Source organism: Balaenoptera physalus (genome assembly GCF_965194825.1).
Source record: "Balaenoptera physalus genome assembly, chromosome: 10".
Lineage (NCBI taxonomy): Eukaryota > Metazoa > Chordata > Mammalia > Artiodactyla > Balaenopteridae > Balaenoptera > Balaenoptera physalus.
In genome coordinates, this window is record NC_138889.1 from 109,239,293 (window position 1) to 109,252,627 (window position 13,335).

At 54.7% G+C, this 13,335-nt stretch overlaps 1 protein-coding gene and 1 long non-coding RNA gene across 2 annotated transcripts; one reads left to right on the forward strand and one right to left on the reverse strand.

The window, feature by feature from the left end:
- Positions 1-229: 229 nt before the first annotated feature.
- Positions 230-9,177, reverse strand: LOC309667699 (uncharacterized protein C11orf24). The gene is made up of 4 exons (XM_082476472.1): positions 9,026-9,177; positions 6,508-6,705; positions 2,293-2,466; positions 230-1,603 (listed from the first exon to the last, which is right to left on the reverse strand). Exons 3-4 carry the CDS (start codon positions 2,366-2,368, stop codon positions 522-524), a joined length of 1,158 nt encoding a protein of 385 aa, XP_082332598.1. The 5' UTR covers positions 2,369-2,466; positions 6,508-6,705; positions 9,026-9,177; the 3' UTR covers positions 230-521.
- A 113-nt stretch (positions 9,178-9,290) lies between these two features.
- LOC309667701 lies at positions 9,291-11,767 on the forward strand. The gene is made up of 3 exons (XR_014267904.1): positions 9,291-9,556; positions 9,845-9,982; positions 11,072-11,767. It is a non-coding gene; the product is annotated as an uncharacterized lncRNA (long non-coding RNA).
- The last annotated feature ends 1,568 nt before the right edge of the window (positions 11,768-13,335 follow it).

The following is a 13,335-nucleotide window of genomic DNA, read 5'->3' on the forward strand; positions in this document are numbered from 1 at the left end:
TCCATGTGGTGCCAGAGACCCTCAAAGGCTGGGGTTCCTCCCGCCCAGGTTGGGGCAGGTTTGGGCCTAAGAGCGAAGCCCAGGAGAGCGGCACAGACACAGCAGATGGCCAGGGCCTCGCGTTACTTTCAACGTTTACAAGAACACACCCCGTCACATGCATCTCGAAAAGGCTCCCCGGCCGCCATGGGGGGTGCAGGACGCAACCCACACAAACGGGGAGACAGGGTCTGAGCGGAAAGGGTCATTGCTTTAATTCAGGTTGGGACCCACCCCGGGGCCGCCCACCCCACCCCAAGGCAGAATCACTGTCTGCTCGTGATCATTACAAAAATAAATATGAAAAAAGCAGCAACTCTTTAGTGATCGTGGAATTAATCAGACAGCGATTAAATGTGTTTAAGCAACTGGCATGTCTCCTAAATTGCACCAAAAGAATCTGGAAGCACTTGGTTTGGCCTCAGAGGCAACATGGAAGGAGGGGAAGGGCCCAGTCCCAGGCCCGGCCGCGTGCCCTCTCCTCACATCTCCGTGTCGGCGTACATGCCGTTGATGAGATAATCCACCTGCGTGTAGCCCTTCTTCCTGTAGCTCTCGTAGGCCTGCAGGGCAAACAGAACCAAGACTGTGATGAAGAGGGCGACCCCCAGCAAGAGCACCGCCAGGAGGAAACTTCTGTTCACTGGCGACTGGGCCAGGGGCTCGCTGGAGACCACCAGGTACCGGCCTTGGCTGCTGAGCTGACACGCGTCTGTGGCTGGCACCTTGGAGTCCCCTGAGCTCCCAGGGGTCGGCCCCACGGAAGCAGTACCGGGCGCGGCTTCAGGCTCGCCCTGCTCCGGCGTCTGAGTGATGCCCGGCCCCGCGACCCCCGGCGTGGATGTGACGGGGCTGGGCCGTGTCGGGGGTGCCAGGCTGGCGTGAGGGGCAGGCGCTGGCGCTGTGCTGGCAGCCGGCTGGGGGGCCTTGGTCGTGGTCCCCACTGTCATGGACGCGGAAGCTGAGGTGGGGGAGCCGGGTTCTGGGGTTGTGCTGAGGAGGGTGGGCGCAGGCCTACTTGCCGCGTCAGCCGCAGTCAGGGGCGTCGGCGCCTGGACCGTGGGGCCCCGTGTGGACGCGTTAAGTGCCTGGGGACTCAGGGGCACCGTGGGGCTGGCTATGGCGTGGCCGGGGGTGTGCCCGGGATGACCGTGCGAGCCCAAGGGGCCGCTTACACTTGCCAGGGCCGCAGCAGCTGTGGGAGCACCTGTGGCCAGCCTGGGTGTCGTGCGCGTCGCTGGCCCAGACAATGTGCCGTTGCCAGGGGCCCGCGTGTGGGGTGAGGACGGGGTCCGCCAGGCAGATGCCGGGACGGGCGGCGTGGGCACCCCAGAGGTGGCTCCGTTAGGGGTCCCTTTTGCCGTCGCTGACGCGCCTGCCTCTGTCCTGTGCGTTGTCCCTGCTGTGACCACAGGAGAGGTGGGGTCGCCTCCCCAAGTCCCTCTGGTCAACGTGGCGGGAGAAGGTGTCACCGAGGTCATTCTTTCAGACGTTTCATTCAAGACTCTTGCAATGGCTTCCACGGATGAGTTTTGTTCTGAATTCTCCAGCGTCTTGTTGAGGACTGAGTACCGTTAGAGTCAGAAAAGGGAGGAAAAGACACGATCACCTTCAACCCTGTGCAGGTGGATTATTCAGAGACTGTCTTAATTTCCGGCCCGTGGGGCTGGCGGGGCGGCCGTGTGGTGCCTTACTTCTTAGCCCGGCAAACACGTTTCCCTCTCATCCCCTCCCTGCACACATCTGGCCCGCAGCCCATCACAGAGGCGCTCGGCACTTTGAGTTAAAATCTCCTTTGTGCTCTCTGAACCCCAGGCCCATGGAAGGCTTTAGAGCTTCATTTTTTGATCCAATTCCCAAAATATCATAATCTCGCATTACAGGTGTGATTCGCCATTAAAAAAACCTATCCAACACACACCAGGTTTACACAGCAGATAAACCGTTGCCCAGATATTCACACCATGCAAGAATTCTTGGCTTTATGATAGGATTCAAAGCAGGATTCCTGGAGATGAATAGTGCCTGGCACAGAGGAGAAGCGCAACTAAATATGTGATGTACTGATTGACAAACTCCCCAATAAAGACGAGGTTTATGGAAGGAATGAAATTTTGCAAGGCCAAGTAAGTAACCCTCTCAAGGCTCAGAGGCCGGGTCCCATGTTGGCCCAACAAGCCTTCGCAGCCCAGCACCTGGGAGATCCGGGGCCCCTGCAGGCCCGTCCAGCAGTCACACGGCTTTCTCACTTACCTGGATGCTGGAGTGTCAGGTGGCTTTCAGATAAGGACCAGGAGGAAACCCAAATGAGCACGAGGGCTGTCCACATCTTGCAGGTGAGCTGGGAGCAAGGCTGGGCGGTGCCCGAGGCTCCCAGCCTGCCGTTCCTCAGGCTGTTAACAGTTCCCTGCTGCTTGGCTGAGGAATCTAAGGTCAAGAAGGAAGGCATTTGGTCAGTTACGCACGGGGCACAGGCCTGGCAATGCACCGGCTGTGGAGGGCTCCGACAGGTCCCAGGGTGCAAACCCAGCCAAATGCTTCCCCTGGGGCCTGGCATTCAGGAAGAGCATAACATGTCTCAGCCATGTGTTCAGGGATCTGCCCAGTGCCTGCTCTGACGGGTTTATAGCACTTCTTAACCCAATCTCACTATGTGTCTTACTATCCCACTCAGAGTTCAGAGCATGAAAGAGCAGCAGAGAGAGGGGCCAAGACTTCCAATCATCAAGATCATCCAAGTCTTCCTCCTCAACTTCTCTTGTGGCCTGCAGGACCCAAAGCAGGCCCAGAGCACTTCTCTGCACCCGTGATAGCTGACCACATGGAGAGAGTCCACTTAGCCAGGAAGTCGTCACCCATTACCCATCCACCCATCACCCACCCATCCATCCATCCATCCATCCACCCATCACCCACCCATCCATCCATCCATTCATCCACCCATCCACCGCCCATCACCCATCCACCGCTCATTATCCATCCACCGCCCATCACCCATCCACCCATCCATTCATCCATCCACCCATCACCCACCCATCCATCCATCCATTCATCCACCCATCCACCGCCCATCACCCATCCACCGCTCATTATCCATCCACCGCCTATCACCCATCCACCCATCCATTCATCCATCCACCCATCACCCACCCATCCATCCATCCATCCACCCATCACCCACCCATCCATCCATCCATTCATCCACCCATCCACCGCCCATCACCCATCCTCCACTCATCATCCATCCACCGCCCATCACCCATCCACCCATCCATTCATCCATCCACCCATCACCCACCCATCCATCCATCCATCCACCCATCACCCACCCATCCATCCATCCATTCATCCACCCATCCACCGCCCATCACCCATCCACCCATCCATTCACCCATCCACCGCCCATCACCCATCCCTTCGTCCAGTACTCCCCGAGTGCCTGCTCATGTGCCAGGCGGTGCACTCAGCACAGAAAGATGAAAGCCACACAGCTCTCTCCTCCAGGGAGCCTGCCTCCAATGGGAGACACAGAAAAGAGGTCAGTGCAGGCTGGTGCCAGCGTAGAGGGACTGAGTGTCGGGAAACAGGGAGGAGATGGCACCTGGGAGGCTGCGAAGGGTAAGGTGGAGGCTGGTCCTCTGTGCAGAGGCCCCAGAGGTGGGTGGGAGAGGACAGGGTGCTGCAGGGCCCTAGGAGGCACGGAATTCAGCTGGTGGGGGGTGGGGGCGGGGGCCAGGGAAGGTTACCTGGCTAGTAACACCTGGGCCACGTTCTGAAAGACGGTTGGGATCCACCTGGTGGGAAACGGGTGAGGGGGGCAAGTGGGAGGAGCAGCAGGTGACGACAGCAGAGCCAGAGGCCCGGGGACAGTGCAGTGAGACCTGGGCTTAAACGAGAGAGAGAGAGGCCACCACGGGGCAGTCTGGATTTTGGTGTGGGGGGAGGCGAGCCCGTGCAGGCCCGAGGCAGGGGTGTGACAAGCGAGGTGTTCCGGCAAGGGGCAGCTGGGGTGGCGATGCAGACGATAGGGGGCAAGACCTGAGGAGGCTGAGAGACTCACTAAGGGGGTTCCACAGCAGGGGACAGAGGGTGGGCTGAGCGGACATGGTCGCAGAAGCCCTGGTCTCCGAGGGTTACGGTGCAACTGCAGAAACTTACAGAGACGCCACCGCAGCTGAGCCTCACCGGGATGAGGACTGCGGGCAGCCAGGACTGGCTGCGCACAGTGGGGGTCTCCCCACGCTCACCCCAGGTCTCCCCCACGTGCTGGCAGGCTCAGGTCCCTCACCACACGGGAACCGAGGGGGCAGGTGGCCGCAAGTGCCCCATCACTTCATGCCCTGCCGGTCCTGGGTGCGCCCTGATCCTGTTCTCAGCCCCGCCCAACTGCCGGAGTCCCACGTGGCCGCCTGCGAGGCCCAGGTCCCCTTGGACAACAGCCCAGTCACGTGCAACGAGGGCTAGTCCCGAGACTCAAACTCGACGTGGGCACAGGGCAAGCAGGGCACAGACTGCTGGGAGTCTGAGGGCAGGCGACTCCTGGGGGTGCCTCCGCAATCAGTGCCGCCTGAAGATGCCCCAGGCCCTCGGCCCTGCCCCTGGCCCTCGTGGTGAAGCTCCTGAGTTCCACAGAACGTCTTGGAAGGGAGCCTTCAGGTCACTCGGAACGAAACGTCCTGACGGACCCCTCGCCCTGGCACGGATGCTAAGCGCCGCTCTCCACGGCCCTGCGGCCCGGCTGCCCTCCCGCTGAGCAGGGCAGGCTCACTGGCTTCCCAGCAGCCCCGAGGGTCACCTTCAAGCGTCCCCATCCTGGGCCTGCTCCATCTGCCATGCCACAGATGCCAGAAAGATCTTTGTAACCCACAAAGCTGACCCTGCCTCCAATGCTTAAACCCCCTGCTCTCCCAGGATAACTCCTAAGCTCCTTAACGTGGCGAGGCGGCCTTCAAAGTCTGACCCCCCGGCCTCCCCGCTGTGCGCCCACCCTCGCCGGACACGTGAAATACCTGCAGCTCCTGGCCCAGCCCGGCCCCCTCGAGGAGCACTTCCAGCCCTGCTGGCAGCCACGCGAAAGCAGTCCCCGTGCGGCACAAAGGGGCATCTAGAGGTGGCTTTCTTTCTCCTGTGAGCAGCGGGGACTCTTGCAAAGTGGCCCCACGACTGGAAAAACCCCTTCGAGCACAAACTCTGCTGGAAGGCTGGGCACCCCCCTCCGCCGCGCTTCTAATCCCTTCCTGAGAGTCACTAACTTTAGTTTAGCTTCGTGGTGCACTCTCCCGCCAAAACTGTCCCTAAGAGCTCCTGGTGTCTTACAGGTTTAAAAAGGTTCCCCAGCCCTACAAACCACAGATTTGCATCTGTTTTCTTGAGAGCAAAAGGCATTCTTTGTTCTGACTGAAACAAGAGGGGGTGGGGTGGGGAGAGAAGAAACAGACCAATGTCATGAGGGGGAAGGACTGAACCAGGGAGGTTTCAGGCACAAAGAGCTCCCACTGCACCCCCCCCATTAGCTGAAGTAAATGCAGCTGGGCTCTCCGTAAATAAGTGTATTTAAACGACTCTCTCTTTGGCCAGTCACGTCCACTGAATGCATTAAAAATGCCACCACCACGGAGCCCAACATGCTCCCCAAGTCTGAGCCCTGGATCTGACAGGGGCTTCCTGAATGCACCCCAGGCCTTCCACTGCCACCTCACTACAAATCTCCGGAGCAGAGTCAGGAAGCTTTTTCCTATAGAGAGCTAGATAGCAGCTATTTTAGATTTTTGTGGGCCATACGGTCTGTCTTAGCCACTCAAGTCTGCAAAAGCAGTCATGGACCATAGGTATGTGATGGGTGTGGCTGGGTCCCGATAAAACTTTATTTACAAAAACAGGCAGCGGGTGGACGTGGCCCACAGGCCGCAGTTTGCCACCCCCGCCTCTGGCACTTCAGAGCTGACGCTCCAGCTGAGGCAGGAGGAACTGATTCAAGGGCCCGAATGGGTTTCCGCCTTCCCGTCCAGCTCCTCACCCTGGAACAGACACGGGCCGTCCCATTTCTGGTCCAGGGACAGACTCTAGTCGGTCTCCTCCCAGGGCCCCTCCTGCTACGAGGCACCCGCTCCGCACCCCCCATCAGTGAGATACAGCACCCCTGCCCGTGCAGCGAGGGGCTCCCACAGTATCGTGGTCTCACGACACGAGGCCCAGAGAGAACCTCACAGGAACAGAAGACGGCCCAGAGGACCACACGGTTCCCATACCTGCCTGGGGACCCCCCACCAGGGCCACCCAAGAAGGCAGAAGCTCCGACGGGGAAATGCCACAGACCGGGCCTCCCGCTCACTGGACGGCTCGGCCCTCTGAGGTTCGCTGTCTTTCCTTTGCCCACCCGGTCCCTGCAAAGCCCCCTCAGGGCCCTTTCCGGGCTCACTGCCCTGTCACTGAGCAGGCGGCCCTGCCCGCAGGGCTTTGGACACTCACGAGAGGCAGCTGCTCAGGGCGCGTGCCCAGGCTGGGCCATCTTCCTCGGGGGGCTGAGGGCTTGACACTGTGCGCTTGTCGGGCGAGGTTTGGCTCTGCAGGAGGCGAGGACGGCTTTGAAGGGCACTCCCAGGCCATGGCACGCTTTGTGGCACACGTGGGATCCAGGCAGATGCTCCACTCTGGTAGAAGATGCATCTACGGTTTGAAAAAGAATAAACGCTCCTTAGGAAAAGCACGGGGGAAGAATCCAGTGAGGAGGGAGGCATTTTTCTAGTGTAAACTCAGGAGGAGATGAAAGAAACTCAGCACCTCCTAGAGTGGCAGGTATGCGTAGGTGGTGATGCCTGAGGACCACCACGGGCCTGCTCTCTATCACACACACGCATATGTGCATAGGTACACACGCGTATGCATGCAGTCACACGCACACACAGCTACACACGCACTCGTATCCACGTGCACATGGCAACACCTGCGTGCACACTGCCATGTGTGTACACGTGCAATCATACACATGAGTGTGTGCAATCACACACAGTTACATACATGAGGTGAGCGTGCGCATGGAGCATCTCTCTAAAGCTATCTCAGGAAACTCCACTGGTCTCTCAGGAGACCTCTGCTGGATGCCATCACTGCCTCTTCCCTCAGCCAGTGGGGCCGGTGATCCCTCCCACAGAGACAGGAATTGGCCGCTGTGCGGAGTCAAGAACAGGCCCTCGTGCCGTGACTTCATCCCTCTGGTATGGTCCTGACTCCACTTTCCAACAGCGTATTCTAAATGTCAAGATTCCCACGTGGGGACCTGTGCTAATCTAAGTTGACTCACAATGGACAAAGCATTAACAAGACTTAGAATCACAGTCTCCCCTGCAAAGGCTTTAGTGAGCCTTAAATGAGGGTCTGGTCAGTTATGCTCATTATCTGGTGCAGCGTGGCTGGGCAGATCAAGGTCGCAGAAGGAGACCCCTGTGCAGGAAGGGAATAAGCAAGAAGGACTAAGTGTCGAGTAGGAGAGCAGGGCAGGTGGGAAGACAGGAGGTTAGGCTGGTGCTGGGAGTTCCCGTTTCCAGGGCTCAGCCCCTCACAAGTCCCGCAGGGAAGGGGCAGCACCGCACGAGCCAGGCAACCCTATATTAGAAAGGCACCCTCAGAATGTGGCTCTGGGTGCCAACTTCATGATCCTTCTCTGGTCCTTGACTTTGTGCTACCTCTCAACACCTCCCATCTCCAATTTCTTATGTTCCCAACCCTGGCTTGACTTTTAACTTTTATGAAACCGTTTGTTATACACAGGGTGCTGCGTGCAAGTTACCTGAAATCAGACTCCAAATTGCTTAATTCCTTTTTCTGGATTACAATTCTCCAAATTGCTTAATGCCTTTTTCCTGGGCCCAACACAAGTGTTACCCGCCACATTCCATCACACTAGTAAGTTATTTATCAGAGGCAATGTGGTCCCAGTCCCTACTCCAAGCTGGAGAAACTATACATACCAAGGAATAGGGATTGCGGAAGCAAATACAGGGCAAACCACAGATACCTGCCCTGACACGTCACATGGCGAACTTTGGTATCAGAACCCAAGGAACACAGGCTTGTGGTTTTATGTATATAGACATTGCCCTGTGGTCCAAAGGAAGTGTCTGTGTGGCAGATGGGAACTCGGAGCACTGGAGAGCGTCTTAATTACATCGCTTCCTTCCAGGTTTTTGGAATTTTTGGTATCAGGCTAAATGCTGATCAAGAGTCTAGTTTTTGCTAGCAGTCTGGGTAGATTTGACATTCCTTTGTCCATTAGGCAAGTCTGGCGTATAAGCAGAACATCTGTATTGAAATTTTAGAGATGCTTCCTCCAGGGAGAAAAAAAAAAACCCATTATTAAAGGCAGATTTCTAAGTAGATATTTATGTCTTATGGCAAACCATGTGGATGTGGATTCCTCATACTAGCCTAACAGCTAATTGCACACACTGACTAGCCACCCAGACTCACCTGGAGGAGGCGGGCAGGTAAATGTAAATGCACAACCCCCTCCCAGGTAGAGCGGGCTTGGGGGAGGCCTGGGTCGCCTAAAGGGCCAACTCTTTCTTTGAGGGTAACACTTCCTGGGGCCCAGCCTTGGCCGGGCAGGGCCCTTTAGCTCCCCACCCATCCGGGAGTGTCCCAGCTTCCCCCTCCTCCGCTCCCAAACTGGAGCGACCCGGGTCTCTTCTCTGGTTTGGGATCCCCTTAAGCCCTCCTTCTGTCTCCCGCCTCTTGGGCTCCCATCCATGCTCCTTCTGAGTCTGGGCCCCCAACTGATTCCTTCCATTCTTTCCTCTCCTCCTATTCCTCACCTCCAATCGTCACCAGCTTGCATTCTGTGTCCCCATGCATCTTTTCTCTTGTCCCCCTCCTCTGCCTCTCGTGCCCCCATGCACCCCTCCTCCTGTCCCCACCTCCCTCTCTCAGCCCCAAGCCGGCTCAGGCAGCCCTGACAACAGCTCCGCGGACAGCAGCGAGGGCCCCTTACCCGGGCGTGGCAGGCCTGCGGCGGCCCGGAGGCCCTCGGGCGGCGGAGAAGCGCCCGCGGTCCGGCGTGCGGACGTGTCCGGCACCGGAGCAGCGGGACCGCAAGCCACGACTGCTCAGGGCAGCCGCCCCAGCTCTGGCCCCGCCCGGACCGCCCCGGAGGTGACGTCACGGGAGGGCGGGTCCGGGAGGGCGGGGCAGCGTCGGCCGGAGCCGGGAGCCGTCCAGCGGCTCCTGGCGCTGCAGGAGGCGAGCCGGAAGCGAGGGGCGTGGCTGTACCCAGGGTCCCGCCCACCGCGGAGCGGCTCCAGCTTCGTCTGGAGAGCGGCTGGAAGCGGCTATTTCGGGCAGGTCTCTGCCGGAAGTGGTGGTTCCTGGTGCTTGTCTCACAGTCTCTGGACACCGCCCTGTAGCGACCGAGGTACCGGGGCTGGGTGATCTCAGACCTACCCCGACGGCGTGACCCTGCCACATGCCCTCCCTCATCCCTCCGACTTTATCCAGCCGGGGGGCGGGGGGGCCTGCTCTGGAAGTAAGTCATAGTCGGGATGGCCGCCAGCGTGTTTTGAGTGCTTACTCGTGCCAAGAGCTGGGCTTGGTTGGGTGATTTAACTCTGCAATAGCACTGTGACGCGCTTCGCACCCGTTTTACAGATGCTGAAAGTGAGGCTCACAGAATGTTTCTTAATTGTGAGATGTGAATAACAGTGGGGCAAAACGGAGTATAGAGGAAAGCGAATGGGACTTGACCTTCATTAGGTATAGGCTTTGGGGGACTTACCTGGTGGTCCAGTGGTTAAGAATCTGCCTTCCAATGCAGGGGAACTCGGGTTCGTCCGTGGTGGGGGAACCAAGATCCCACATGCCGCAGGGCAACTAAGCCGGCAGGCTCTAGAGTTGGAGCGCCACACCTAGAGAGAAGCCGGCGCGCTGCAACGAAGGATTCCTCATGCCACAAGTAAGATGCCGGATACTGCAACCTGATGCAGCCAAATAAATAAATAAATATTAAAAAAAAAAGAAAGCGTGTATTAAAAAACAACAACAAAGAAGAAATAGGCTTTGAGGGGAGGGAGGGGGATGGACTGGGAGTTTGGGGTTGGTAGATGCAAACTATTACATTTAGAATGGATAAACAACAAGGTCCTACTGTACATCATAGGGAACTATATCCAATCTCCTGGGATAAACCATAATGGAAAAGAATATTAAAAAAAGTATATATATGTATAACTGAGTCACTTCCCTGTACAGCAGAGATTGGCACATTGTAAATCAACTATACTTCAATTTAAAATATCAATAAAAAAAGAAAAAAAAGAAATAGGCTTTGTAAGTTACTAGTTTTGTGACCGTATCCCAGTCTCTGTAAGACCTTCTCATGTTCCCCCAAATCCGAACCAAAGCCTGTCTGTGAAAGACGATCTCAATGGGAATAAACCAAAAGGCTTTATTTTCAGACAGTTTTATAACGTGTCTTGGGTTATCAATGGAAAAAAAAAAAAAGTTGCCTGCCCTGTCGTAAACAAAGGATGTTGTGGTCATCAAGCCATCACATTACAGCCCTCCAGTGGTGAGCCCTGAGGGAACTCAGGATAGAAACTGGGTCCACCCCCCTCCCCCCAACCCCCTCCCACCCCTCCACCCCCTGCAATATAGCAGTCTGCTGCTGCAACCACCCCTGACAGCGTGCCCTGAGGGGACTCGGGTTGAGATAGCATACTGGCCCCAGATAGCTAAGGTGCATATCAAAGGAATGATTTCAGTAAGCCTAGACTCTTGCATCTTCCCATATATAGAAAAGCGCTAAATTCCTTAACTTGAGATATCTGGTTTTCTTTAATTAACAGTAATCTTTTGATGTTCTGACTCCCTGGTCTTTGTTGCTAAAACTCCTAATGTATCCTGGCTCTTCCCTTACTACGTCTTCGGAGCAGCCTCTCAGAGTTATCTGAGATGCTGTGTCCCGGGCTTAAGTCCTCAGTTTTATCTGCCAAATAAAACATAATTCTCAACTTTTAGGTTGTGTGTTTTTTTATGTCAACAGGGTCCTGGGCTAAGAAACTAAACCAGACACAGAAAACTGCGGGTGTGTGAAGACAGGGTCAGCTAGCCAGCTCTGAGCCCTGGGAGCATCTGAAACTCCATTTAAAACTGTCACCACCCAGTACCTCATGGTTTCAGGTTGTGTAGGTGAACTTACCCTGCAAAGACATAGGTTTGCTGAGACTCAGGCCAGGTAGGAGGGTTTGTGAAGACAAGATCCTTTTTTTTTTTTTTTTTAATATTTATTTATTTGGCTTCTCCGGGTCTTAGGCACGCAGGATCTTTAGTTGCGTCATTCGGACTCCCAGTTGCGGCATGCAGCATCCAGTTCCCTGACAACGGATTGAACCCTGGCCCCCCGCATTGGGAGTGTGGAGTCTTAACTGCTGCACCACCAGGGAATTCCCAAGACAAGATCCTTTGCTTTAAGTTTCCCAAGTAGCTCAGGTCTAACATGAAAAATGCAGCATCTCTGTTCAATTCACAAGTGAAAATACACCCAAACAGCCAGTTGCAGTTCTGTGCTTGCCTTCCTCAAAGTCAGCTTCTGTGATCCTGTGTTTTTATTTCCTCTTTGGTAAAAACCGCTAGGGCTGAAATTACAAAGATAAGACGCAGCCCAGCCTCTCAAGGAGCTCATAGTCTAGAGCAGAGGTGTGCCGACCCTCTGTCTGCTTTTGTGATAAAGCTTTATTGGAATACAGTTACGCCTCTGTTATGTATTATCTGGCTGCTTTTGCACTGCAAGGGCAGAGTTGAGTCGTTGCAGCAGAGACTGTATGGCCCACAAAAACCTGAGATATTTACTGCCTGGTCCTTTAGAGAAAATGCTTGCAAGCCCCCAGTCTAGGGGGTTGCTAGAAAATGGATTTCAGAGAACAATGGAACTATCTGGCTGAGATGGTCCAGAATACAGGGAAACTCATTCTCTCATAGGACAATCTGGCAACTTTCAGTAGATTGGGGTCACCTGGCACCTAGCGTCCACTGAGCACAGCTCTGGGAACCGCATAGCTGCTTGTGTAGAGTATTATATGGACGACAGCAGGCCTGCTGGGCTTCTTCTGATGGCAGCGGATGAATTAAAGGCAGAGAAGGATACACGTAAATCCTCAAGCTGTGTCTCAGGGCACAGATGCTCTCGGGTGATTTCTATGCAGAAATAGCTAAATAACAAATCAGCTTGGTCCTCTTAGCTGTTGATTTATAATCTCATTTGAATGGAAGGCCATGCTAGATCCCCCATGTAAAAGGGCTCTGGAGTAACTCTGCCAGGCTTCAAACCCTGGCTCCTTCACTTTTAGCTGAGTGACAGTGGGTGAGAGGCTTAGCCACCCTGTGCCTCAGTTTATCCTACAGTCAATTCTCATGACTCGTGGTTGTTATGTTTAATAAAGTCACTGTGAACGCTGACTTAGTGAATAGTGAACCATTGCTCCTAGGGAAGAAAAGACCAATACTTGCCCTCACGCTCTACCCTTTACAGTCATTATTTATTTATTTTTGGCTGCGTCAGGTCTTCGTTGCTGCACGCGGGCTTTCTCTAGTTGCGGAGGATGGGGGCTACTCTTCGTTGCGATGCATAGGCCTCTCACTGCGGTGGCTTCTCTTGTTGCAGAGCACGGGCTCTAGGCGCACGGGCTGCAGTAGTTGTGGCACATGGGCTCAGTAGTTGTGGCTCACGGGCTCTAGAGCACAGGCTCAGTAGTTGTGGCACACGGGCTTAGTTGCTCCGTGGCATGTGGGATCTTCCCAGACCAGGGCTCGAACCCGTGTGCCCTGCGTTGGCAGGCAGATTCTTAACCACTGCACCACCAGGGAAGCCCCGGTCATTATTTATTCATTGACAGTTCACTTTTACATCCTGAACACAAAACTAAGGACATTGAAATTGTGAGAATTTTTAGAATAAAAATAGATAATTGACGAGGACAGGAATATAATTATATACACATGGGATTGATCCTCCTGACCTGTCACTTATAATGTGCAGAAATATGAATTTGCCTTTCAGATATTTACTATGGATAGCTGGGAAAAAAAAATCTTAGAGATTATGAAGCCAGGCTACTATGGATTTACACTGATGGTTTTTTTTTTTCTTTCAGTTTTTTCAAAAGCACGTTTTAAATTTCAACACATGTTTAGTTAATTTAGTAGAATTATTCAAAGGTATTTTGTGTAGTTTAAAAATCTTTTTATTGAGGATTATTATATGCACAGAAAAGTGTACATACAGGTTTATAGCTTGATGAATTTTCACCA